The sequence below is a fragment of the Bufo gargarizans genome, chromosome 6 (assembly GCF_014858855.1).
Source record: "Bufo gargarizans isolate SCDJY-AF-19 chromosome 6, ASM1485885v1, whole genome shotgun sequence".
In the NCBI taxonomy this organism is placed as follows: domain Eukaryota; kingdom Metazoa; phylum Chordata; class Amphibia; order Anura; family Bufonidae; genus Bufo; species Bufo gargarizans.
The window spans coordinates 273916905-273944406 of NC_058085.1; the positions used below are offsets into that span (position 1 = coordinate 273916905).

The 27502-nt window shown below is 45.2% G+C and overlaps 1 protein-coding gene across 2 annotated transcripts in view; it reads left to right on the forward strand.

The window, feature by feature from the left end:
* The window catches only part of LOC122942450 (WASH complex subunit 2A-like), a 138534-nt gene that overhangs the window by 95588 nt on the left and 15444 nt on the right, over window positions 1-27502 (forward strand). For both annotated transcript variants that reach the window (XM_044300080.1, XM_044300079.1), the window contains exons 20-23: window positions 13243-13330; window positions 15686-15826; window positions 26641-26823; window positions 27086-27217. In XM_044300080.1, coding sequence (XP_044156015.1) covers window positions 13243-13330; window positions 15686-15826; window positions 26641-26823; window positions 27086-27217 — 544 coding nt within the window. The remainder of the gene's footprint in view (window positions 1-13242; window positions 13331-15685; window positions 15827-26640; window positions 26824-27085; window positions 27218-27502) is intronic.

Consider the following 27502-nt stretch of genomic DNA (forward strand, 5'->3'; position numbering starts at 1 on the left):
CCACTAAAATTCCTAAGTCCTTTTCCATGTCAGTATTACCCAGTGTTTTAGCATTTGGTATGTACGGGTGACTTGCGTTATTCCTTACATTTGTTAGTGTTAATAGAAAATAATAATTAAACAGACGGCACTCACCGAAGTAGTGAATTCTTCATTTATTCTGAACAAAAGTACAGGTGAAACTCGAAAAATTACCGTGCAAAGTTAATTTATTTCAGTAATGCAACTTTAAAGGTGAAACGAACATATGAGATAGACTCATTACATGCAAAGCGAGATATTTCAAGCCTTTATTATAATTTGGATGATTATGGCTTATCGCTTATGAAACCCAAAGTCCCAATCTCAGGTACCCTTTGCTCAGGGAGTATGGAGTAATTAGCTGACTAGAGTGTGACACTTTGAGCCTAGAATATTGAACCTTTTCACAATTTTCAAATTTTAAGTTGCATTACTGAAATAAATTAACTTTTGCACGATATTCTAATTTTTCGAGTTTCACCTGTATGCTCTGGATAGCAAGGCAGAGACGGACATAGCATACCATGCAGGCTAACAGCTAGTGGCGACGGCCGTTTCGCGCTAGTGCGCTTCCTCAGGCCATCATTACGTCTCATCCTTTATACACTGGTTGGTGGGTTGGCACAGAAAACAATGCCAATCCCGGAGAACCAGCTAGCTATACATTAACAAAAACATATGTGCAAATATAGAGACAATTGAAAATTTGGGTCTACAAAATTACACTGAGATCATTCTTCTCATTTAGTCCTAGAGCGCCAATGACTCCCGATCGTATAATCCACCTCGCTTCTTTTCTTAGCAAGGTGCGATGTCCATCTCCCCCTTGTGGCAGGCACGGAACTACCTCTATCCCAGAGAAACTCAAAACCTTAGGATTACCTCCATGTTCAGACCTGACATGCTCTATTACCCGCGGGCAACTTTTTCCAGTACTAATAGAATTAGAATGTTCTCTAAACCTCTCATATAGGCTCCTGATCTTTTTGCCTATATAAAATCAGCCACATTTTCAGGTGCACCACATATTTACTCTTGTACCCCTCCAAAACTCAGTTTTTCTGGGAATTATGATTACAATGAGACCAACTGCCACATCTCCTATTCCCTATAGGCATACAATCTTTTAGCCACACATTCGTTTTTTCTTCAATCTATCTTTAAGTGTATGACTTCTCCTAAATGCTACAAGTGGTTTCATGTCAGCGACATCACCCAGTCTACTGTCCCTCGATAATATTTTCTAATTATCTAGTACAACTTTTCTTATAATGTCTGCCATCAGGCTATATTTAAAAGTGAATGCAAATCATTTGTTCTTTTTTGCTTATTTTTTTATCGGGTATTCCCTAACTAACAAGCATCAAGGGCCTGGACCCTATAGCTTTCCTCCATACCATTTATTCTCTTCATTCTAATAAATTGCCCATACGGGACTGACTTTTTTTTACACTCTGGGGATGATGACTAGAATAGTGTAGCAAATAATTAGTCTCCGTGGGTTTTCTACAACCCTTCGTGACCAACTCCCCATCCTTTACCCATACCAAAACATCCAAAAATTCCAAGGTGGAGCCTCCATAGTTATAGGTGAACTTCATGTTCATCTCATTGGTATTATTTTTTTTTTTTTTATTCTGTTTATTTGAAGCAGATTCATCAAAAAGAAACAAGGCACGGGTCATGTACCCACATATCAATCATTACACACACTTTCCCCGCATGGGTTCCAGAGAAAACCAGGGGGCACAAACAGTTACATGAGGAACATGAGTATAATATACATGAATCTGACTGCATTTTCCAATTTTTCTGAAAGAAGTAAAAGCATATAAAAACCAGAAAGAAATAAAGAAAAGAAAGGAAAGAGGGGGGAGGGACAGAAATAGGGGGAAGGGGGGGGGGGGGAGGCAGGACTATACTGCCAGGGGTCCCAGGGTATTACCCAGAGAAGCTTTAAGATACCACGAGGTATACTGAAAGGGCTTCACCAATTCCCTAGTCTCTGGCGGACTAAAGTGCGCGGCAATAAAAGTACGCCATTTATTAAAGAATTTGGAAGCTGAACCTTCTTTGTGCCTAGACGCTTCAATCCTTTCAAATCCCAAAAGAACTTTCAATTCAGAGACCACATCAGGAATGTCTGGCATGGCATCTGTAAGCCATCTTTGGAGCAAGACTCTTTTGGCTACTAATAAGACTGAGTGCAACAAAATCGGGATCCGAGTCTGGTTCACCGGGCGGATATAATGAAAGACCAGGGCCTGGGGTTCCATAGACAATTCCACCGACCAGTTCTTCTTAATATAATCTATCACAGCGGCCCAGAATTTGACTACCTCAGGACACGTCCAAATGCCATGCCAGAAATCCGTAGCCGCCAACTTACAATTGGGACAATGTGTGATACGATCCGGAAACTGGGGAGAGGCCGGAAAGTTAAAACCATAGATTGCCCGGTGCATCATCCTGAAAAAGGTTTCACGCCAAGTCTCACCTACCACGCACTGGCGTACCTTACTCCAACCTTCCAGGATCTTAACCCCAATCTCATCATCCATGGTGATGTGTTCCCATTTCTTAAAAAGTGTGGAAGCCTTGACCTTCGTGAAATTTCCTGAGAAGGCCCTATACAGCCTAGAGAGTGAAACCGTTTGGGGGGAGAAACTGAGGACTTCATCGAAGGAATTTTTGGACGCTTCCCTCGACAAATCACGCAATCTATGTGAACAGAAACCCACAATCTGCATTATTTGCAGGAAATGGGAATCCGGCAGAGCGTATTTTTCCTTCAATTCTTTTGGAGTCAGCCAGCGTTTGTCTCCCAGATGCATCAGATGTTCCGCCCTAGCCAAACCCCTAGATATCCACAGCTCAGGAGGTCTCAAACTAGTTCCGGAAGGGAACTCCGGATGACCCCATAACGGCATCCATTTGGAGATTGCATGAGGCAAGTTAAAAGTCTTCCTAACCGCCTTCCAGGTTGCTATCGTATCTCTCAATAAAAGCGAAGATTTAATATCCCCAGGCAATGCAGACAGATTAGAGTGAAGGCACGACACCAAGTTCCATGGGGCAACCAGGTTTTGTTCCACCTCCCTATTAGAGAAAAGATCCGTGTCGTGTACCCAGTCGGACACGTGACGCATGAGACATGCTAGATTGTATCCCCGTATATTCGGGAATTTTACTCCTCCCTCTGGTTTCCATAGCATAAGCTTCGAAAGAGAGATACGAGGGCGCCTGCCAGACCACAAGAACTTGGTAAAAGCCTTATTTAGTGCATTGACATCTGTATGTTTCAGTAGGATCGGAAGCGTCTGGAGAGGGTAGAGCAGCTTAGAAAAACTCATCATCTTGATGAGCTGGCACCTCCCCAGCAGAGATAAGGGGAGTGAATGCCATCTCTCTAGTTCATAAATTATTTTCGTTATGAGGGGAGGATAATTTAGCAAATACAGTGACCCCGGGAGCTTACCAATTTTGACCCCCAAGTACGTAACCTGTTTCTTAACAACAGATAAAGAGAGACCAGCATCCCGCCAAAGCTGCGGTGGGTTAGCGGCGTGTAGCTCAAGAATCTCACTTTTAGACTAGTTAATTTTATACCCCGAAAAGGACCCAAAAGAACTCAGGAACTCCATTAAGGGGCCCAAGTGACGCTGGGGGGTATCCATGAAAATTAAAAGATCATCAGCATACAAGGTTAGTTTGACCTCCTTCTTGCCTATGGTAATGCCCTTGTATAAGTCAGAATCCTCTAGAAATCTGGCTAAAGGCTCGATGGCTAGGTCAAAAAGAAGGGGGGAAAGCGGACAACCCTGTCTAGTCCCTCTCTGAAGGGGGAAAACCCGAGACAAAAAACCTCCCGTGTGAATGCGCGCAGCCGGACTAGAATAAAGACCTCCCAAAAAAGTACGGACATCCCCAACAATCTGGAATTTGTCTAGCACCGCCCCCAACCAGTCCCAACGCACTGAGTCAAAAGCCTTTTCGGCATCTAAAGCCAACAGAATAGGGGCCCAGGCTGGCTGAGGGCGGCGCCTGACCCAGTCCAATGTAGCCAGTACCTTCCTAATATTCGCCACCCCCGACCTCCCTTTAATGAAACCTACTTGGGAAGGACCCACCAGGGTAGGCATTAAGAGACTCAATCTGTCAGCCAATATTTTAGTCAATATCTTGAGATCCTGGTTAATGAGTGATATCGGGCGATACGAGCCTGGATCTTGCGGGTCCTTATTAGGTTTAAGTATCAGTTTAATGTGGGCGACATTAACATGAGCTGGAAAACTACCCGTGTGCAAAAGATGGTTGAAATACTCCGTCATCGTGGGGGTAAGGTTATCCTGTAAGACTTTATAAAATTCTCCTGAGAATCCGTCAGGGCCTGGCACCTTACCATTATGCAAGGAGCGTATTGTATGTAGCACCTCCTCAGCCGTTATTTCCGCATTCAAAGATCCCTGTTGTTCCTCCGTCAGGGAAGGCAATTTAACGCCTGACAGAAACCGCCTACCCTTTTCCGGGTCCACTGGAGTGTCACTGTAGAGACGCTCATAATATTTTCCCAGAAGATCATTTATCAACTTAGGATTTGTTTGGGTCACTCCCCCCTCCTCTTTCAGAGCCGTAATGACTGTAGGAGCCCTTCTGCCCCGCGCTAAGTTAGCCAACATTTTGCCTGACTTATTCCCAAATCTGAACAGATCTGTCTGGAACTCCGACCTGTACATCGCCTCCCTTTTATCCACCCAAACTTCAAAGTTGTTTCTAGCTGCAATCCAGGCCTCCTTATTCCTAGTGGTGGCCACCCGAAGGAACTGAGTGTACGCCTGTCTAAGAGCCGAGCTAGCCTCCTGGTATTGTTTAGCTACTACCTTGCGCAGATTGCTGACATAACTGAGAATTCGACCCCTCAGTACCGCTTTAGCAGTCTCCCAGTGGGTCGAAACATCTGATGCATCCCGGGGATTGTCACCCTGAAACTCCCACCACCAACCTTGCAGTGTATCTTTAAAGTTGTCGTCTCCGGCCAGAAAAGAAGGAAAGCGCCATAGAAAATCAGTTCCTCTAGGGTAGGTATCCTGCAGGGAAATGGAAATAGGTGAGTGATCGGAAATCAGTAAGTCATGAATTTCGGCGGAGACCACCCTAGATGCCATGTGCAAAGGAAGGAAAAGATAATCAATACGGGACCATACATTATGTGCATGTGAGAAATGCGTATACTCCCTGTCATCAGGGTGTAAAGAGCGCCAGGTATCATACAATCCTGTAGAGGTTAATAAGGGAGGTAGAACCTTGTCAGAGAGCCTTTGCGAACTGACCATCCCCACATCCCTCTTCCGGTCTTCCAGAACAGAGGCAACTGAGTTAAAATCGCCACCCACAATTCTGTTGTGAGTTCCATCCAAATGCAGTCTGTTCTCCAGAAGAGCGTAAAAGGGGGCATTATTATCATTCGGGGCATACACATTATGGATGCTATAAGAAATTCTCATTGGTATTATTAAGATACTCAACAAAACTTTGAAACTGTAGTTCGGTGCCTGAACACATGATGAATATATCATTGATATATCTCAAATATTGGGTATAACAAAGGGGTTATTCACTTTCACTGAATATACATATTTGTCCTCAAACCTAGCTAGGTAGATGTTGGCAAATGTGCAAGACACCGGTGTCCCCATGGCTGCCCCATGTCTTTGTCTATACCACTGGTTCCCAAATCTAAAGGTGTTCTTCCTCAGAATCAAGCTCAATGCCTCTTTTATAAAACCAATATACTCCCTACTCTTATCTGTGCCCTCTATAACTACAGTTACTGCCTCAAACCTCCTCAATGAGGGATACAGGTGTAGAGGCTTTCTACAGTGCCTTGCAAAAGTATTCACCCCCCCCCCTTGACTTTTTTCGTATTTTGTTACATTACAGCCTTACATTTTAATGTTTTGTTAATCTGAATTTTATGTGATGGATCAGAACACAATAGTCTAAGTTGGTGAAGTGAAATGAGAAAAAATATATAAATAATACTATTGTTTAAAAATAGAAACCAGAAAATTGTCATGTGCGTATTTATTCACCCACTTTGTGAGGAAGCCCACAAAAAGCTTTGGTGTAACCAATTGCCTTCAGAAGTCACATAAGTAGTGAAATGATGTCCACCTGTGTGCAATCTAAGTGTCACCTGATCTGTCATTACATATACACTCCTTTTTTGAAAGGCCCCATAGGCTGCAACACCTAAGCAAGAGGCATTACTAACCAAACACTGCCATGAAGACCAAGGAACTCTCCAAACAAGTAAGGGACAATGTTATTGAGAAGTACAAGTCAGGGTTAGGTTATAAAAAAAAAAGCATCCAAATTATTGATGATCCCCAGGAGCACCATCAAATCTATCATAACCAAATGGAAAGAACATTGCACAACAGCAAACCTGCCAAGAGACGGCCACCCACCAAAACTCACAGACCGGGGAAGGAGGGCATTATTCCGAGAGGCAGCACAGAGACCTAAGGTAACCCTGGAGGAGCTGCAGAGTTCTACAGCAGAGACTGGAGTATCTGTACATAGGACGACAATAAGCCGTACGCTCCATAGAGTTGGACTTTATGGCAGAGTGGCCAGAAGAAAGCCATTACTTTTAGCAAAAAAACAAATGGGCGCGTTGTGAGCTTGCAAAAAGGCATGTGGGAGACTCCTAAAATGTATGGAGGAAGGTGCTCTGGTCTGATGAGACTAAAATTAAACTTCTCGGCCATCAAAGAAAACGCTATGTCTGGCGCAAACCCAACACATCACATCACCCAAAGAACACCATATCCCACAGTGAAACATGGTGGTGGCAGCATCATGCTGTGCAGGGCTCCAGATGGCGACCAAAATGGTCGCCAATGCGACTTAGAATTGCAAAATGGGGACAAGACTTTGTAGTCTTGTCGCCATTTGCGCCTACACCCTCCGCAGCTCTGCCTCTTTAAGAAAAAAAGGCTTTCATTCAGCAGATACACACTGCAGACATCTGCTGGGTGAAGATCCGCCCCTCACGCTACCCGCAATAGATGGTGGGCGTGGCTTGGGTTCCCGCATCTTTTTCAACACTTCGAGGGCAAAGCCTCTGACCACCACATGCTTTTTCAGTCGCGGCCATCTTGCTACTCCAGGTCGAGTAAACACTGCACTTCACACATCCACTCTCCATCGCCAGCCCGGAATAGCAGCAAACCTCCATCCTTACAGCCCATTCATTTTTTATATTGAGCATCTATATAAAGCTTCAAGATAAATTTACATGTCTACTAGTACTATGATTATGTTGCCACAATGTTTGTAATTGTTGCGTTTGATGTTTTGTATACATACGTTTCCTTGGTGATGTGACGTCAGCACGTTTGACGGCGGTGATGGCGCACTATTTAAATGTGTTTCTTGTCTATGTACATTATGCTTGAAAAAGGCTCGTGTTCGAGCCGAAACACGTGTCGCTTGACGCTTTGTCTCCTTTATGCATGAACAAGAGTGAAGTGCCGGTCTTTCCTTTGGCGTTTAAAGTGGGTCTTCCTACCCCGGACGCGAGCACCACGACCTCAGAGAGGAGTGCCGACTGCTTGAACTTTCGTTTCATCCTCCAATCAGGTATCTGGTCACATGCAGGCGAAAGACTTTGGATTCTGCTCACTGATTGGCTAATCTGGCACTCCTGCATTGCGATAGGCTGTCGCCGATGGGTGCGCGTAGCTTAGGATGGCGGGCGTTTTGATGGACAGCGCTGATAGACTGCAGTATCCGGTTACTATCAGGGGCACTTGTGTGAAGGTGAGGGAGCCGGGGTGGTCACAGTTTAGTGGCACATGTTCTGGCGCCGGGCGACTAGTGGGGGTTGTACAGTCAGTCAGATTTTACATGTGATTAGCTAGGCTTGTGCCAGGCTCTGTGGTACTTGTAGTATCTAATCTAATAGGTCAGTGCCAGCAAGTCAAAAAATCTCCTTAAAGGCTGGTTCACATGGTGCAGTTTTTCAGTTTCAAACTGCAGACCCACTTGTTGTTGAGCCGCTATAAACCATGGCCACGTTACATGCCATCTCCCATTGAAAACAGTGGGAGGCAGATGAACTGCTGGTGGCTTTTTGGTGCAGAATCTGTGAACGGGGCTTGAGGATGCTTTCACATGGGGGGTTTTTAGTGGATGGTTTTTTTTCCTGTATAGGAGGAAGACACACTGGCCCAGATTTTCTAATGTGTCTGCGCCAAAGATCTGTCTAAAAAGTGGCGCATCTAGGTCTTCTACACCTAGGGGAAGTGGCTTAGCGGAAATGGATGGAGCCATAGATGCACTACTTAGTGCCAACATTGTGCCACAGTTCTGGCATAAAATTTTGACTCAAAATAAGCCAATCAGTAGTTGGTACAGAGTCAGAGTAATGGTCCGTTCACACGTCCGTAGTTCTGGGTCTGCATCTGTTCCGCAATTCTGCACAACGGGCGGACCCGTTCATTTCAATGGGGCTGCAAAAGATGCTCCATTCAGCGACCCTGCAAAAAAGGTAGAGCATGTCCTATCCTTGTCCGCAATTGCTGACAAGAATAGGCATTTCTATTATAGGGCCGGCCATATGCGTTCCGCAAAATGCGGAAGGCACACAGCCGGTATCCGTGTTTTGCCGATCTACAATAAACTTACGGATTACGGACAAGTGATGGAAATGGACCCTTAAGGGTTTGTCAGTGCACCAAATGTATCCTCCAGCCTGACCCCTGTGATAGATCTGGTGCAGGTCTGGGCTGCCGGTCTAAATTCACGCCATCTACAGGATTAGTAAATCTGGGCCAGTGTGTAAAAAAGCGCTTATTCTTAAATCTCTGCATAACCTGTCAGTACAGGTGCTGTGCCAGGCTTTATGGAGTGGGCAGGGGCAGCAATGTGCTTCCGCCAGAACTGAGCTGACACTGGTTCCTGTTCCTGTAATAAGCGCAACAGTCTTCCTGCAGCACATTGCGAAAATACATTTTAGTGATTTTAGGAAAGTTTACTTAACCTTTAATAAATCTCATCCACTTTGTGCAGACACTTTCCACAAGAAAATCTACATCATGTCAATTTATGTTGCAAATGTCACCCTTTTGTAAGGGCTCATGCACACGACTGTTGGATTTTTTGCAGTCCGCAAATTGGTGATCCGATAAACATGGATAGTGGCCATGTGCGTTCTGCGTTTTACTGAACGCCCGGCCCATCATAGAACAATCCTATCCTTGTCCGTAGTGCGGACAAGAATAGGACATGGTCTATATTTTTTGGGGGCAGTGGAAAAGACATACAGATGCAGAGAGCACACAGATACGGATTACCAATGCGAATCTGGCTACTCTGACAGGTCATGGAAATTAGTGCACAACCCCTTTAACTGCGTGGGCTATAGCTTAGAAAACCCCAAATGATATCCCAGCTATATTATATGTATTTTAAGTTTGGCATCTAAAAATTTCATTTGGCTCCAAAATCTTTCAGGTTAGGAGCCAATGGCTCCTTGATATTTTTTTTAGTCTGGAGCCCTGCTGTGGAAATGGGACTGGGAAACTGGTCAGAGTTGAGGGAAAGATGGATGGTGCTAAATACAGAGATTCTTGAGCAAAACCTGTACCACTCTGTGCGTGATCTGAGGCTAGGACAGAGGTTCACCTTGCAGCAGGACAATGACCCCAAACATACTGCAAAAGCAACACTTGAGTGGTCTAAGGGGAAACATGCAAATGTGCTGGAATGGCCGAGTCACAGCCCAGATCTCAATCCAATAGAAAATCTGCGGTCAGACTTAAGATTGCTTTTCACAAGTGCAAACATCCAACCTGAAGGAGCTGGAACAGTTTTGCAAGGAGGAATGGGCACAAATCCCAGTGGTAAGATGTGGCAAGCTCACAGAGACTTATCCAAAGCGACTTTGAGCTGTGATTGCCGCTAAAGGTGGCTCTACAAAGTGTTGACTTTAGGGGGTGAATAGTTATGCACATTGACTTTTTCTGTTATTTTTTCCAATTTGTTGTTTGCTTCACAATAAAAAAAATATAAACATCTTCATAGTTGTGGGCATGTTCTGTAAATTACATGATGCAAATCCTCAAACAATCCATGTTAATTTCAGGTTGTGAGACACTAAAACGCGAAAAAAGTCAAGGGGGTGAATACTTTTGCAAGGCACTGTACATCCAAGGACACAATTGAAACCCCTTCTGCCACTGAAAAGACCTGAGTGACAGAAGGAAATCATTTTTGTCCTTGAGGTAGGCTGGTCCAAGAAGCCAATCCACATACTTAGATAATGGTTCAGTCACCGAGCCGATCACTGCGACAATAGGTCTGCCCGGGGGGGAAGGGGGGCGGTCCAGTGACTTATATATCTTGGGTAAAAAATACCTGGACGGTTTAGATGGAAATAATGGCAAACGTTTTTCTGCCCTCCTCTTGGATAGAAAATTACATTCCACATACTTGCGGAGTAAACTTCTCAATTGGGTCTGTACCTTAAATGTTGGGTCCACCGAAAATGTCTCATACGTGCCAACACCACCCAGCTGTCTTAATGCTTGTGTGAGATAATATTCCCTTGTCATCAATACCACGTCCCCGCCCCTGTCCCCCCCTTATCCGCTGGCTTAATGACAATGTCCTTACATGAAAGTAACCACAGGGTCTTTTCTTCACCATCACTAATATTTCTATTAGCTCTAGGATATATTGATGGTTTTACCCCTTCAAGTACGTTGTGATAGAAAATGTCAATACTACTACCAGCGGGCAAGGGGGGACAAAACGTGGACTTAACACCCCCTGTAAACTCTACAACAGGTACATTGCCCATTATGTTGTTATCCAAATTCAACTCTGTCATTAAAGAGCAACTAAAGCTTTATCTAAACTTTTAATATGTTGTCCCTAATGCCCTAATAAAACTATCTCTAATATACTTTATTAATCAATTTAATAAATTGATTAATAAATTGATTAACTCTGTTCTCTGTACACCTCTGAGTTGTCAGCGGTGTATGGAGTATAATTTATGACTGGGCAGCAGTACTGTGAGTACAAGCATATTGCTGCTCCTGCCCGTGCTCCCTGGACTATTACTAACTCTTGGCATAGCACATGTACTATGCCAGGATTAGCTGAGCAGAGCAGGCTCCTGCTTCGCTAAGCTAAGAGAGCTGACATGCACATAGGTTCGCCACCATTGCACTGTGAGGACTCTGTTGAGGACCGATGAACAGTCCAGTGTCAACTCGCACCCAGTCAAATTTACTAAAACATTGTTCCCCACATCAGTCTCATTCGGTTGTACTATCGTCTCCAAGAGACCTGTTTCCTCTTGTGGCCGTCATTTCTGCTTGTTCCTCCTTTTTCCACGGCCCCTCCTTTGTCAGTGTTAAACCTCATCTGCCACTTTTCTGCCCATGCCTCCAATCTATCCAGATACCTCTGTAGCTGTGTACTGTCCTCTGTAGTATATACACAGTGTACTGTCCTCTGTAGTATATACACAGTGTACTGTCCTCTGTAGTATATACACAGTGTAATACTGTCCTCTGTAGTATATATACAGTGTACTGTCCTTTGTAGTATATACACAGTGTAATACTGTCCTCTGTAGTATATATGCACAGTGTACTGTCATCTGTAGTATATACACTGTGTACTGTCATCTGTAGTATATACACTGTGTACTGTCATCTGTAGTATATGCACAGTGTAATACTGTCCTCTGTAGTATATACACAGTGTAATACTGTCCTCTGTAGTATATACACAGTGTAATACTGTCCTCTGTAGTATATGCACAGTGTAATACTGTCCTCTGTAGTATATGCACAGTGTAATACTGTCCTCTGTAGTATATGCACAGTGTAATACTGTCCTCTGTAGTATATGCACAGTGTAATACTGTCCTCTGTAGTATATGCACAGTGTAATACTGTCCTCTGTAGTATATGCACAGTGTAATACTGTCCTCTGTAGTATATGCACAGTGTAATACTGTCCTCTGTAGTATATGCACAGTGTAGTATATACTGTGCAAGCCTTCTACAAGATCATTAATAAATATATTGAAGAGAATAGGGCCCAATACTGACCCCTGTGGTACCCCACTAGTGACCCCTCCAGTACTGGCCCCTGCAGTACCGTTAATGCTGGGTTCACATCACGTTTTTCTCATCCTTTTTAGTCTACTTTGACACTCGCGTTTGGTGCGGATCTGTCATGGATCTGCACAGACTGATCCGTTCAGATAATACAACCGCATGCATCCGTTCAGAGCGGATTCGTTTGTATTATCTGTAACATAGCCAAAACGGATCCGTCTTGAACACCATTGAAAGTCAATGGGGGACGGATCAGTTTTCTATTGTGTCAGTGAAAACAGATCCGTCCCTATTGACTTACATTGTGTCAGGACGGATCCGTTTGCCTCCGCATCATGAGGCGGACACCAAAACGCTGCAAGCAGCGTTTTGGTGTCCGCCTCCAGAGCGGAACGGAGGCAAACTGATGCATTCTGAACAGATCCGTATCCATCCAGAATGCATTAGGGCAAAACTGATCTGTTTTGGACCGCTTCTGAGAGCCCATGACGGATCTCGCAAACGGAAACAAAACGCCAGTGTGAAAGTAGCCTAAAATATACAAAAAAAAAGTATACATTAAACGGATGCCTCAGACTGATGCCATACAGTGGCATCCATTCACCATAGAGTCCCATTGTAAAAATATATATATATAATATTTTTTTTTTTACGGATTGTGCAGGATACAAGAACGTGGTGTGCTGCGTTTCTGTATCTTTTATGATCGTAAAACATGATGTGAACCCACCCTAATAACCACCCTCTGTTTTCTATCACTGAGCCAATTACTTACCCACATACAGACATTTTCTCCTAGCCCAGGGATCAGCCAGCTCCGGCACTCCAGCTGTTGTGAAACTACAACTCCCAGCATGCTTCACTCACTTCTGTGGCAATTCTGAGAACATCCAAGCAGGTGTACATGCTGGGAGTCGTAGTTTCTCCTGGCGTGCCGAAGGTTGCTGATCCCTGTCCTAGTCCAAAGAGTCTGAACATTTAGTAGATAAACAGGCGAGCCATTCTCTCCAGTACCTGCCTACTGTAGAAAATGGACTACTTTCCACCTCCTTAACGGGTATGTCTTCATTTATAGTCAGAAGACTCATCGGGTTTCCCTCTTGTTTGAAGATGACGTCAGCACTGAAGAGCCTTTGTTTTCATCCGGAATAATCAAAACTTTGGTAAGTTGCAAATTCTGATAAAGAACAATACCGCTTTTGCCAGAAAACGCTGTCGTGGCTCAGTTGCTGCCCTGCATTCATCAACACGCTGTGAAGAATATGGCAGCGCTTTATCTGAAGGGCTTTTTCAGCTCTAAGGCTGAGGCTTCAACTAGAATTTTTTCACTAAAAAAAAATCACTACGTAGCCTGAAGATCGCTTCCAAATCGCTACAACCAAGTAATTAACAACCTAATCACTAGAGAATAAGCAGGGATCTTATTAGCAAGAGATTTTCATGGATTGGTAAGATATTTAGTTTTACTTAGCAAGTGGCTTCTTTTAGGTCGTCTAATGTCACTAAGGTGGTTGGAAATTCCTTTGCTTGTATTATCTGTTTAGCGATATCTCTTTAAATCGAAGTCGATCCTCAAATGTTACTTGAGATTTCTCACCTCGTCCTTCCCAGTTTTTAGAATATAACTTCCTGCCAATAGAAGTCATAGCAGCGCTCGCCCGCCCAAATAGTAAAAATCGTATCTCCCGCTCTCCTCTCCACTTTGCTGGTTGCTAGAATTGCCTCCCACTTCCCCAGTGCTCACATCACACCATCCTCTGTCATTAGTGACCCCATCCCCAGCAGTCATACTTCTCAACCCCACATACTTCTGCAGCGTGCCCTCTTTGGTGGCTTCCAGCACAAGGTAGGAGCATCCTGTAGGAAGGGAGATGGCAAAACCCTGCCCTGGGCTGATTTTTCTAGTCATGGCTGAAGACTTAGGGCAGATCTATCATACCTTCACTCAGGGGTCAAGTCCTGGGAAAAAAAGTGTGGGAACTCACCCAAGATCCACTGCAACATCCCCCCCCCCCCCCCTCCAAAAAAAAAAAAGCACAGAAAATCTAGCACGCTGTAATTTGTGTAGCTGCGGACTGAGCCAAATGTACACATTGTGATCAAAACACAATATCATAGTGCCATCCTCTCCCCCTGTCCCCTAATGTGCCAGTATCAAGTTCCTCTCTCCTACCCCCTTCATGTGCCAGTATCATGGCGCCAATAGCCCGCCTCCCCCGTGGCAGTAAAGTAACAGTCCGGTATTTAAAAAAAAAAAAAAAACACTTTTAGAAAAGTTTGTCATGGGATTCGAACTCATGACCCCTACACATCAGAGGCAAGGCATATGCCCTCACAGCTATGAAAGCTGTCTAGCTAATTACTTAAAAAAAAAAATATATAAGACTTCTACTGTAGGTAACTTTGCCCACTGTGTATGGATGTAGCAGAGCTGGGTGTGTTGGGGCAGCTGTCATGTGTATGGTTATACACTAGGTATCAGTACACTAGGTATCAGTAGAAGTCTTATAAAAAAAAAAAAACACTTTTAGAAAAGTTTGTCCTGGGATTCGAACTCATGACCTCTACACGTCAGAGGCAAGGCATTTACCCTCACAGCCATGAAAGCTGTCTAGGTAGTTGCTTAAAAAAAAAAAAAGACTTCTACTTATACCTAGTGTACTGATACCTAGTGTACAACTATACACATGACAGCTGCCCCAACACACCCAGCTCTGCTACATCCATACACAGTGGGCAGCTGTCATGTGTATGGTTGTACACTAGGTATCAGTACACTAGGTATAGAAGTAGTAGAAGTCTTATTTATTTTTTATTTCACAGACAGCTGTGAAGCCGCTTAGCCTGCCCTGCACAGTGCGCTTCACCCCCTGATTTCAGCCGCGTTCTCCTGGCTTGAGGCTGAAAGGGAACGGCGTTCCTGCCATGAAAAAAGTGCAGGAACGCCGTTCCCACGCGTTCCCCCTCCACTCGACCCCTGCCTTCACTCCAGAATTCTGTGTTCAAAAAGTTGCAAAATAGGGCATTTGCGACTTTTTGCATTTATTTGATACCGTTTCAGTTTTTCAATGTGGGTGGAAATGTTGGTGTGGTTAGCTATGTTACCAAGTTTCACTCCAGATTTATCATTACGACTTTTTTTTAAAGTTGCAAAAAAAAAAATCTGTCTCACACTGGTAGGAGGGTGGGGTAGGAAAACTGGAGGAGCTTTTCTAGACAAATGTGTTAGGTTTAAGGATAAGACCTATTTATCGAACAACATGAGACGTTTGATAAATGTGACATAAAGAAGTCCAACGCAGACGCAAGAAAAACTGATGTCAAATATTCCTCTCGTGATAAATTCCCCAGACCTGATATAATGTGATCATCATTTTGTCCTTTGCCTAAAATTGCGAATTTCAGTGAATGACCAACTAGCTATTTTCTTAAAATCTTTAAAAAAAAAATCTGAATATTGCCAGTCACACGGCGCCGTATGTTGGATATATTTTGTACTCAAAGTATTTTTATGACAGGAACAGCCAAAGTCACCTGTTTCTGTGAAAGAAGAAAACGAGAAGGCATCCTTAGCTGATGATACAGATAAGAAGGCCGAACCTAAAGGAAAAGTCCAAGCTGTGGAGGAAACATTGCCTCCAGTACCAGAAAATATTATGGTAAGCTCTACACTACTGTATAGAAAACAGTTTTGTTTTTTGTTTTTTTCCATCTAAAATAGGTGAGTAGGTGAAAACGATGGTTGTAGTGTAAATCGTGCCCTCGGAAAACTTGTTGGATGTCGCCATCCTGTTGTTTCCCCGGAAGGTAAGAGGATCCAGAGGTTTCTCATTAATGTCATTGAGGGACACAGCACTATGAGTATACATGCCCAGCTACCACTAGGAGGCGACACTAGATATTAAAAAGGTTGGCTCTGCCCAGGTGGGCTATACCCTCTCCACAGACACTAGGATAATCAGTTTTACTCTAGTGTCCGCAGGAGGCAGACACGACCTGCTCTTCTCCTGCAGGTCTTGCTGCAACTTTTTTGCCTTTCTTTTTTTTTTTTTCTCTTCAATTAACAGGTGCAGGTTTTATCATGCAGCAGGGGGTCTTCATCATGGAGGTCCACTTTAGTAGCACCTCCTGCGGGCGCGTACCTTGGTACCTCGCCAGTCCCCCATTACTGCATCCGCAGTGGAGTACCGTTAATCCCACTCTAGTGCAAGTTGACCCTGTGGCGCCCGAAGACGCCAGATGGTGAGTATGCTCCCTACCCTAGTTAGGGACTACTTCCCTCCCATCCATCCATACTCCATCGGAATCCCCTCCCCCCTGGCCGTCCTTCTCTTCCTTGGCCCCCTATTTACTCTAGTCCCCGGCTTGTGCCTGGACTAGGCCGTGCCAGTTCCCGCCTTTTTCCTGGCATCCAGGATCTCTGTGTGGCTCATTTTCTCTCTATATGGAGGTTGCTATGACCCCCCCTTCCCTCCCCCCTCAGGGCATTCCTTCCTCCCCTCCCCAGATCACGCTGGGTCCGCCCGCTTAGGGTGCTTCATTTTCGACTGTGGCATCTACTTTAGTCCCCGGCTTCGACTGTCACAAGGCTGCATCTGTTTTCCGATTTTTCCCTGCCATCCAGGGGTTCTATTGGGTCATTTTTCTCACTAGTGGGGATCGCTTTGACCCCCTTTCCATGCATACCCTTTTTTGTAACCTTTCTGAGCTTTTTTTTTACGCTTCCCAGCACCCTGTAGCTTCAGTCTGCCGGGGGTGCCTCATTTTCAGCTACACTATCTACTCTAGCCCCCGGCTTCTGCCGGGACTAGGCCAAACTCTTTCCCGACATTTTTTTTTTCTGGCTTCCTGTTTTTTTTTTTTCTACGGGTGTTGCCTCCTTCATGGCCTTCTAGAGGTCTCTGCAGGGAATTTCCGGTGGGAGGACGAGATCTCCTTCTTCCCAGAGGGTGCTTTCCCCATCTTCACAGTGCCCCCCGCCCGAATGTAGCGTCATTGGTGGGACGTATTATCTTGGGCACCTGTTCGGTGGTTCATGTTGTGGCAGTTCCCCTTGTCCTCCATCCCTCCCCTGGGTTGCATCTGCTCCTGCGGTGGCTGGGGGATGCTGTGCTATCGGCCTGGCTAGCCTGCATGCAGTGACTGGATCCTGGGCTCAGTCGGGTTACCCTAAACTCTGTTCAGGGGTCACCTCCCCATGTGGGTCCCTCACCTCCACCGTAGCCTGCACCCATTCTCAGCTATGATGGTATTATGGCGATCTTCCCTGCCCTCATGCGGCAGCATCAGAGTCCTTAGGTTCCTGCCTTGTTCCATATCAGGGGGCAGGGTCTAATAGCAGCCTAGGGTCTCCCCTCATAGGTCCTGCTCATCCCCTGCATCCTGGTTTCCTCCCAGGACGGGACTAGCACTGAGGAAAACGCCTCTGGTTTCTTCTGCCTCATCGGTGGACTCCTCTGCACCGATTCTGACTCGGAACAGAGCATCAGGCGGTCTTCCACCATACAGTATCTCCCGGGGTGGTCAAAGACAAATGTCCACTGAGGAGCCTCTCCTCTCCACCAGGGTTGGTATCTCTTTAGTAAAGTTTTTTAGGCTACTTTCACACTAGCGTTCGATCGGATCCGTTCTGAACTCGGTTACATACTCTATCCCCTTCACAGGGGGGTACTCCTACCACTGCCAAATGCTGTATCAGGCAGAATTTCCTGGTTCCAATGTATCTCCTTTTCAGCTGGAGTAATTTCACTATTACCAGAGGCTACGGTATATTCAACACACCCTCCTAGTCCAAGAGTGTTCCAGCCCACCGTATTACTTCTCCAGATGCTGTAGCCAATACACCATCCTGGTGCTAGTGTGCATCATGCAACCATATTACTCCCTTATCAAGCAGAGTACCTGTACCATATTTAGATGCTATAGCCATTTTACCTGTCTGGTTCAAATGCTCTCCATGCACCATATTACTCCATTATTGGGTGGAGTTACCTGTACCATCTTCAGACGCTGTAGCCATTTCACTTGTCTGGTACTAGTGTGCACCATGTAGCCACATTACTCCTTTATTAGGTGAAGTACCTGTACCATCTCCAGAGGCTGTAGCCATTATACCTGTCTGGTTCTAGTGTGCACCATGCAGCCGTATTTCTCCCTTATCAGGCGAAGTACCCGATGCCATCTTCAGATGCTGTAGCCATTGCACCTGTCTGGTTCTAGTGTACATCACGCAGTCATACTACTTCTTTATCAAGGGGAGTACCTATACCAGTTCCAGATGTTGTAGCCATGTCTCCACTCTCATTATAGTGTGCACCATGCAGCCAGATTACTCCCATTCTCAGGCGGAGTATTTATAGTATCTCCAAGTGCTGTGCCCTATTGGTACAATCTGTGGCCATACGGCTCCTGCGATACCCTTTCCTGGCTCTAATGTGTGCTAGGCAATCATGTGGCCCCTCTTCTTGCGGCGTGATGGTACCATCCCCAGACGCTGTATTTATCACTCTTTTCTGGTTCTAGTATGCATCTGGTACCCCATTACAGTCATCCTCGGCAGTGTACTTGTACTATCTCAAGGCGCTGTATCTGACAAACCATCCTGGTTGTAGTATGTACCTGGTAACCATATGTTCCTCCCCTTCTTGGGCGGAGTAGAGTTGCAATTGTTAGATCCACTATATGGCTGGCCTGTTCAGATCTGACACCCGGTACAGTACATCCTGAACCAAGCCCTCTGAGTGCACCAAGTCTTCTCATTGCCCCTGTACTGGGCATGATTTTTACTTTATTGCGTGACGCACTATTTAACAAGACTTTTCAGTCCTGTTATACACCAGACAACCACACTCCCTCCGCCATGGCAGATTGTTGGCTATCATGCTAGGTTTGTTCTTCGTCAACGCTGTATTCTGCACAGCTGCGTTGCCGCATTTCATGGATGGAGTACTCTCGTTGTTGTTACTGCCTCTCTGCTTTCTTTTCAGAGTTACGTGGCCCAGTCCTGGCAGAGTACCTGGATCACCACTGGAGGCTCTATCCTGCAGGGATACTCGGCATTGTGAGCACCAGCCGCTACTGCAGTTTTCGGGTTATCGCTGGATGTCCTCTCTGATATGGCTGTGACAGGACTAGTGAGCGCCACACACCTACTTGGTGGGTGGAATTTTCTGCTGCTCGCTCTGGCATCGGACATGGTCCCGTGGTTCTTCCATGGTCCTGGCGTTCTTGGTACTTCCTTATGTTCTCTGATTAGTTATGCTTCATGACAGAAGTGCCGTTCGCTTGAGCCTTGCCATTGTCTGCACCTGTCAGTTTCATCCCCTTTCCTTGGGGGTTTCATTGTGCTCGGCTGGTAGCTGGTTTCTACATGTCAGTGTAGTCTCTCCCGGCTTCTGCATCCTTTTCTGACATATGGATGTCTGGCGATTCTTTTACAAAATCCAGGGTGCTGTACTTGCCCCTTCTGGGACAGTGTTCTACAGTATGCTAGTCACTGCACTTGGGATGGTTGGTTAACCATGGCTGAGTATTTTTTTTCCTTATGGTCGCTACATTTCATTTTTCCTTTGATAATCTGGCTATCATTGTCCTCATGTGGTCCAGTTCTGTGGACCCTACTGGAGCCTCTGACTGGGTAATCCTGCTTGAAGTCCCTGCCCCAATGAGTCTTAGACCATCTAGCTGGCCCGGGTCCCTCTGGGGAAGCTACTCATGGCATCTCTGACTGCACATGCTCTGTATAACAGCTGCTTCTTTGGGCCCGGTTTGGTTCTTTTCCTTCCTGGGTCCCCATAGGCTTGTTTCCCTCTTAAGATTCTAAACTCTCTTCCCATCTCCCCAGGTTCAGGTCCTGGTACCTGGGAGTTTGTTGCATTGGTTCGCAATTTGCATTCATATTGGCCATTTCTGGGATGGAGCTTTCCCTCGATTTGAGAACTGTGTTCCTCCTTAGGCTAGTTTTAGTCCTCTCTCTTCTTCTCCAATATCTCTCAGACGAGTGTGTCTCCACACCCTCGACTAGTTCCTTTTTTCCTGAGACTTCATGTGGCACTTGTCCTTGGGATCCTGGCGGTCTCTCATAATTTTTTTCTTTGCACTCTTCCTGGTCCTGGAGCCTCTCTGCTCACTTCCTTAGTTTTCTATCTATCATTTCATGCTAGGGTCTCTCCTGGTCCTGTTGGGTCACATGGTTCTCCTGCACCTGTGTGCCCAACTTTTTGCATGAGATTTCCTTCCCACCCTCGGGGACTGCTTTGGGACGTTCCATGGTGCTGTGTCCCCCCAATGACATTAACGAGAAAATTGGATTTTTGTATTTATCGTAAAATACCTTTCTCGTTCAATTCATTGGGGGACACAGATCCCACCCTTTGTTTTCATTTCTCTTTCTGTCACCTGGCTGCTGTTCTTCTTTCCTTCCCTGGTCCAGGACATGTTGGTTCTTTGGTTTTGTTTCTCTCTCCTACTGATATTGGTACAAACTGATTAGTCTAGTGTCTGGCGGAGTCAACCTTTTTTATATCTAGTGTCGCCTCCTAGTGGTAGCTGGTCGTATACCCAAGGTGCTGTGTCCCCCAATGAATTGAACGAGAAAGGGATTTTACGGTAAGTACAAAAATCGCATTTTCTGTTACTTGCTTATTTTACCATGTCTTTTAAGAAAATGGAAGGTGAACGTGCAGCTTATTAGGAAATAATGGCTCATAGGTCCATTTAGTTTTTTTTTTTATATTTAAAGTGGAGTCAATGCCCATGCCACATGGGACTGGTTGGCATGGGCAGCTTTTCCACATTGCCTTTGCACCAGTTTTGATGCACCAGTCCTATTTGGGATAGGCACACATCTACAGATGACCGGAATCTCTGGATCAGGACACCGCCAGTGCCCAATGGATCTCATTCACTATCATTCATTAGCTTTTTGACATAAATACCAGCATTCTGCTAGAGAGAATACCACTGCAGTGTGTTTCATCTTTTATTTAATTTTTTTGCTGGTATCTTCTGTTTAGGCTCCTGCCTTTGTAGATGTAGACATAGCCTTAAAGGGATTGTTCAGCCCCGGGGGCCTTTTCTGCAGACCCCACCCCTCGGCATGGCTGGACCCGTGGTGGAAATCATAGTTACCTGATCTCCGCCTCTGGATTATGGCAGCATCGCTTGCTCTGGGCGCCGCAGGTCTCGGGTCTCTCCACGTCAGCGTCCAGTTAGATTCAGGTCTTGTGGTCGCTGCAGCCAGACATTGACGTGTAACCCATGTGTCATGTCACTGGGTCACACATACTGGTAGTTTAACTTTAAAGGAATTAAAGGAAGTGTGTCGCCCAAAATTTTATATACCAGTTAAAACCAGTGACACATATCCTTTTTTGTAATCCCTTTTTATTTCTGATTACAGATGTATTTAAAGACACATAGACACAATAGTCAGGAGGGGACCTCATTGACTTCTATGGGAGAGTTTTTCAGGCCTGATCTGTGTGACCTGTTCAGAGGTCATTGTACAAGGAAAGGATAGAGAAGCTCTGACAATCGCCTATTGGGAATAGTGGATCCTGTCTTATCTGTCATGCTAATCCTGCCTGTAATGATATCACCTCTGTGTATAGATAAGCAGGTAACTGCAGTAAAGGATCTGTACAGACCAAGAAGTGACGCCTAATTATTAGGCTTAGAGGCCAGTGCAGGGCTCCAGATGGCGACCAAAATGGTCGCAAATGCGACTTAGAATTGCAAGATGGCGACAAGACTTTGTAGTCTTGTCGCCATTTGCGCCTAGACTTTGGATTCTGCTCACGTATTGGCTAATCTGGCACTCCTGCATTGTGATAGGCTGTCGCGGATGGGTGGACGGGGCTTGGGATGGCGGCTGTTTTGATGGACATCGCAAATAGGCTGCAGTATCCGGTCACTATCATGGCGTTTGTGTGAAGATGAGGGTGCCTGGGCGGTCACAGTTCCTGGGCTCTCAGTGCCTGGAGTGGGCAGGTTTGGACGGAGCAAACTTCCTAAGGCAGCCGGTGGCTGGTACAGGTAGTGTTCTCCTGGGCAGTGCCCTGTGCAGGCGGTGGGCAGCAGGCCTGTAGTGGCAGCACGTCTGCCCAGTCACCATGGCAGGGGTCACCAAGGCATTCACCTGGCACTTTCATGGCATTCTGGGGGAAGGATCTTTAATTCTATGTATCTGTGTGACCAGGCTCTGAGGCTGCTGCAGTGGCCAGTCCTCTGCCTCAGTGTGACTTGTGGAGGAAGAGTACTGGACAAGCAGGCGGGGAGGAAAGCTCAGTGACATCATGTGCAATATCTCAGGGAGCGAGTCCCATTGCCCTGGCCTCTTCTTTTCCATCACACGCCCAGCTCCATGTCTGTACAGATGTGCTGTCACTAACTACCGAATACCTTATTATAGAGAAGCCATGGGGGTAATGTGCCTAGTAGAGGGGCTCCTGCCAGTCACAGACCACCTGGCACTGAACCCACCCCCACCCCACTTGTGCCGTTCCTTTCACCGTAGTTATGCCCCAGGTCATTGAAGGACTGGTGAAGATATGAAGATTGTAAAGGATGCTGTGCAGGTGGCTCACTGTGATTCGACACGCCAGGTGCACAGGTTCAAAGAAGAACCCCCTGATTCTGATCAATGTAATATAGACTGGATGGAACCGGCACTCAAAACAATCGGATTTCACGTGGAAGTTGAATAAAAATTTATTAAACAATCAACACTATATACTAGATGCACCAAGGTAAAATTCATATAAAATATATAAAAAATATAATAAAAAGCATATATCTCAGTGTTAGCCAAGCGAGTGGAATTTTCTTCAGGCACAGAGGTCTGAAGTGCTATGCACAGAGGGCTGCATCCGTGTCCCCCCAATTGGGTAGGCTATTGGATCACAGTCGTCCGTGACGGAGCTATACAGAGCTTATTGAATATTGTGCTTGGAATGGTCGCAGGTATTATTCACATATAAATTTCACATAAGCTTAAATGCATGTAAATAAAATCTTGTGCCACCGTATGGGGTAGAGAGAAGGTATTTTAAAGGTGAGCTGAGTTCAATTATCCATCACCTATAGTGGTCTCAATTTCTGAGTAAGCTGGAGGTAAGAAAGTCACTAGTCCAGCACGTCTGATATCGCCGTGCCTATACCGCCTTGCGTACAGCGGTTCAGTATGGTTCCACTTGAGTTAATGTTACTCACTGTTTCCCGTGTGAATTCACTCGGTTAGGTCTGCGGGAGGTTTTCTGTCGTGGCGTCCCACGCTTCAGTCTTTCCCCGCTGTATTAGTGTCGGGTCCAGTTGTCTGTGTGGATCCCGTCTGCACTCTCGTAAGAGACCTATGTCAGCTGTTTCACTTACGTGAATTTCACAGCGCTTCTTGGTCTTACGTGAGTAGGTGGATGAACTTTTAGTACATGGCCATGTACCGCTGCGATGGTTCTTTCACAGGTAATACGCCCAGACGCGTTTCGAGATATCTTATCTCTTCCTCAGTGATATCAGACGTGCTGGACTAGTGACTTTCTTACCTCCAGCTTACTCAGAAATTGAGACCACTATAGGTGATGGATAATTGAACTCAGCTCACCTTTAAAATACCTTCTCTCTACCCCATACGGTGGCACAAGATTTTATTTACATGCATTTAAGATTATGTGAAATTTATATGTGAATAATACCTGCGACCATTCCAAGCACAATATTCAATAAGCTCTGTATAGCTCCGTCACGGACGACTGTGATCCAATAGCCTACCCAATTGGGGGGACACGGATGCAGCCCTCTGTGCGTAGCACTTCAGACCTCTGTGCCTGAAGAAAATTCCACTCGCTTGGCTAACACTGAGATATATGCTTTTTATTATATTTTTTATATATTTTATATGAATTTTACCTTGGTGCATCTAGTATATAGTGTTGATTGTTTAATAAATTTTTATTCAACTTCCACGTGAAATCCGATTGTTTTGAGTGCCGGTTCCATCCAGTCTATAGAAGATATAAAGATATCTTCATGTATATACTGCTAGGTGTCTGGGAACCCCTCCAATAATGAAAAAGTGGCCCCATACCCTATGGCAGGGATGGCCAACCTGCGACTCTCCAGCTGTTGTAAAACTACAATTCCCACCATGCCCTGCTGATAGCTGTAGACTTTCTGGGCATGCTGGGAGTTGTAGTTTTGCAACAGCTGGAGAGCCTCAGGTTGGCCTTCCCTGCCCTATGGAGCTCCCTAAAATAAATGCAGCAGCAGATAGTGTATGTACCTGCCACCCTATTCATTCTCTATTGGACAGTGCTTGGCTATTTCTGGCGGTCGCATATAGATTAAATGTAGCGCCAAGGCGCATGCTCCACCAGCCTCTCCATTCATTTCGGGGTATGGGGCAGTCCCAATACTGTGGTCAGAAATATAAAACTATCCTGTGGATTATCAGATTACCAGAATACCCTTTTAAAGGGGTTGGCCCATCTCGCACTTTGGTGGCATAGGCTAGGTACGGTCCCCAAAGTGAACGAGGGCGCACCATGTATGCACGCCCACCCTGTATTGACTTTTATGGGAGTGCCGAAACTTCCTGGAACTTCCATAGAGGTGAATGGAGAGGTGATCATGCTTGCGTAGTTCACTGTCCATTCACTTCTATGGGAGTTCTGAAAATAGCCGAGAGCGCCTGCCGCACATGCTTGGTTCTCTCTTCTTAATTTTGGGGGCCCTTTGCTAGAGATAGGTGGGCTGTAGCTTAGAAAACCCCATGCTCCTTAGCATCCCAGCTATATTATATGGATTTTAAATTTTGCGACTAAAAATTTCATTTGGCTCCTAAATTTTTCAGGTTAGGAGCCAATGGCTCCTTGAGATTTTTTTTAGTCTGGAGCCCTGCAGGATTTTATGGTTTTTGTTTAACCATCAGAAATTCTTTAAAAATATGTTAAACATAAAAATGTGATTTTAAATAATAGGTCATTTTCTGAGACACATTCTCTTTAAAGGGCATCTGTCAGCAGGTTTGTGCCCATGACACTGGCTGACCTGTTACATGTGCGCCTGGCAGCTGAAGGCATCTGTGCTGCTTCACATAAATAGAGATTTACCAGCTCACCTCATAATGAATCCTGTGCACGGATTAGGGCCAAGTAAGTCCATTCGTAGTAATCCAAGAAAGTAAATCCAGCACTTAAAATTTTCAAATGCGCTTTATTTCCTAACATAGCAGTAACTCGCAGATACAGTCCCTTCACCAAGACGGCAGTTAACAGTTGACGCGTTTCAAACAATTATGTTCTTAATCGTGTGAGACGTTAGGGCCCGGTGTGATGACATTTTCCCTGCCTGGCACTGTCAATCAATGTGCAGAAGGCACAGCACTTCTGCAGAGAGAGCAGAGCCTCGAGGTGTAATGGCAATGCCCCCATTGTTCCTAGAGGCTAATTTGCATATATTAAAACATAATGAAGTTTTATCTGTAAAGAATAAATCCAGGCAACTGGACGTACTGTAGATTTCTTGAAAACATTTCACTCGTTCTTCCAACGAGTTTTCTCAATTCTGAGTGACTGTACAAGAATTCTGGGAATAAATATGTAACTGAATCCACATCTGGTAATTATACCCAGCATGGGGTCAGAGGTCATTATACCCAGCATGGGGTCAGAGGTCATTATACCCAGCATGGGGTCAGAGGTGTTGATTCCATTATCCTAATTGGAGTCAGTAGGTGATAATGACCTCCCAGAAAAAGGTGTCAAGACCGCATTGTATGTGGCAGACAATAGATGTCTAATCCCCCCCCCCACGGCCTCTATTCAAGCTTGGCTTCTCCATTTTTACGTAGATGGCCTCCTTCACGCCTCGTTTGTACCAATCGCCCTCCTTATCCAAAACACGTACTTGACTGTCTTCAAAGGTGTGACCTGTTTCTTTTAGATGTAATGAAGTTTCTTTAGAATAATGAAGTTTAACTATGTGCAAATGAGCCTCTAGGAGCAAGGAGGGGGCATTACCGTTAGACCTAGAGACTCTGTTCTCTCTGCAACTGCTGCACCCGCTCGAGTGTAAACGTCATCACACCTGGCCCTGTCAATTAAGGCGCAGAGGGTGCCGCAATTGCAGAGAGAGAGCAGAACCTCAAAGAGCAATGGCAACGATCCCGTTGCTCCTAGAGGCTCAAGTGCACATGCAGCAGGTCTTTTGAAGACTCATGGGCATGACTTACACTGTGGCTTGCTGCCACCATAGCCTACAACATCATATACATATACATCGCTCTCTTTAACTAAGTAAGAAATCCAACTCGTGTAAGCTGCTGATCTACCTTAATGACGCCCTTAATTTTATTTCAGTTGAACGTGTTTGCGTTCAAAAGAAAAGCAGGTGCACCGTAAATTTCACAATTTGACATCACCTTTGTAAATTGTGTGTTTTTTACACATTTCTTTGCTTTTTTTTTCACTTCTATCAGGTAAAACCAGTTCCTTTTGAGGAGTCAGATAGCGAGGATTTGTTTGCATCATCATCACCACCACAACCTGCCAAGCAAGCCAGCAAGATGAAAAGTAAAAACGTACTGAGTCTCTTTGGAGACGAAGAGGATGACATGGAAGATCAGTTTGCAGTTAATATTATACAGCATGGCACTGTGAAGGTAAGCGGGGGTATTGTGTTCTTGTATGTGGGCATGCTTCCTTCATCAGTGGCAGAGGTCACAATCCTAGATCTGACGGGAATATAGATGTTGGGGACTTGGGGTTAAAACTCAGAATCCTATATGTTGGCATATAAAGGAAATACATTGAAAAACAGAAGTATGGTAATGCGCTGTGTTCAAGATGGATGTAGAAACCTCTGCCGAGTATATTGGAAACGTAATTGAGAACAGAACAGTCACATGTTTAAACCATTTTTAGGACTCTGTGGATAAAGGCGCTCAGTGGAAGAGCACAGGAGTGTTTCAAGATGAGGAACTTCTCTTCAGTCAAGAGCTACAGAAGGATAATGACCCAGATGTCGATCTGTTTGCCAGCGCCAATAAAAAATCAGTAAGTGGTGTAACGTTGTGTGGAGATCTTCATACAGATAGGTTCTCACTAGCATCAGTAGAAAAGTGCTAGCACAAAGTAGTTAGAGAGTAACTACACTTTATTAAAATGTTTGATATGTCATAAAGGTTGATTGGTGGGGGTCCCAGCTCTGAGGGTCAGAAAGTAGTGAAGACATAGACTTTCTAATGAGACCTTGTTCACTAGCACACTCAGGAGCAAGGAGAAGCAGCGCTCGGCTAAGCGCACCTGACTCTTCGTTCTAGAGATCGGTGAGGGTCGCAG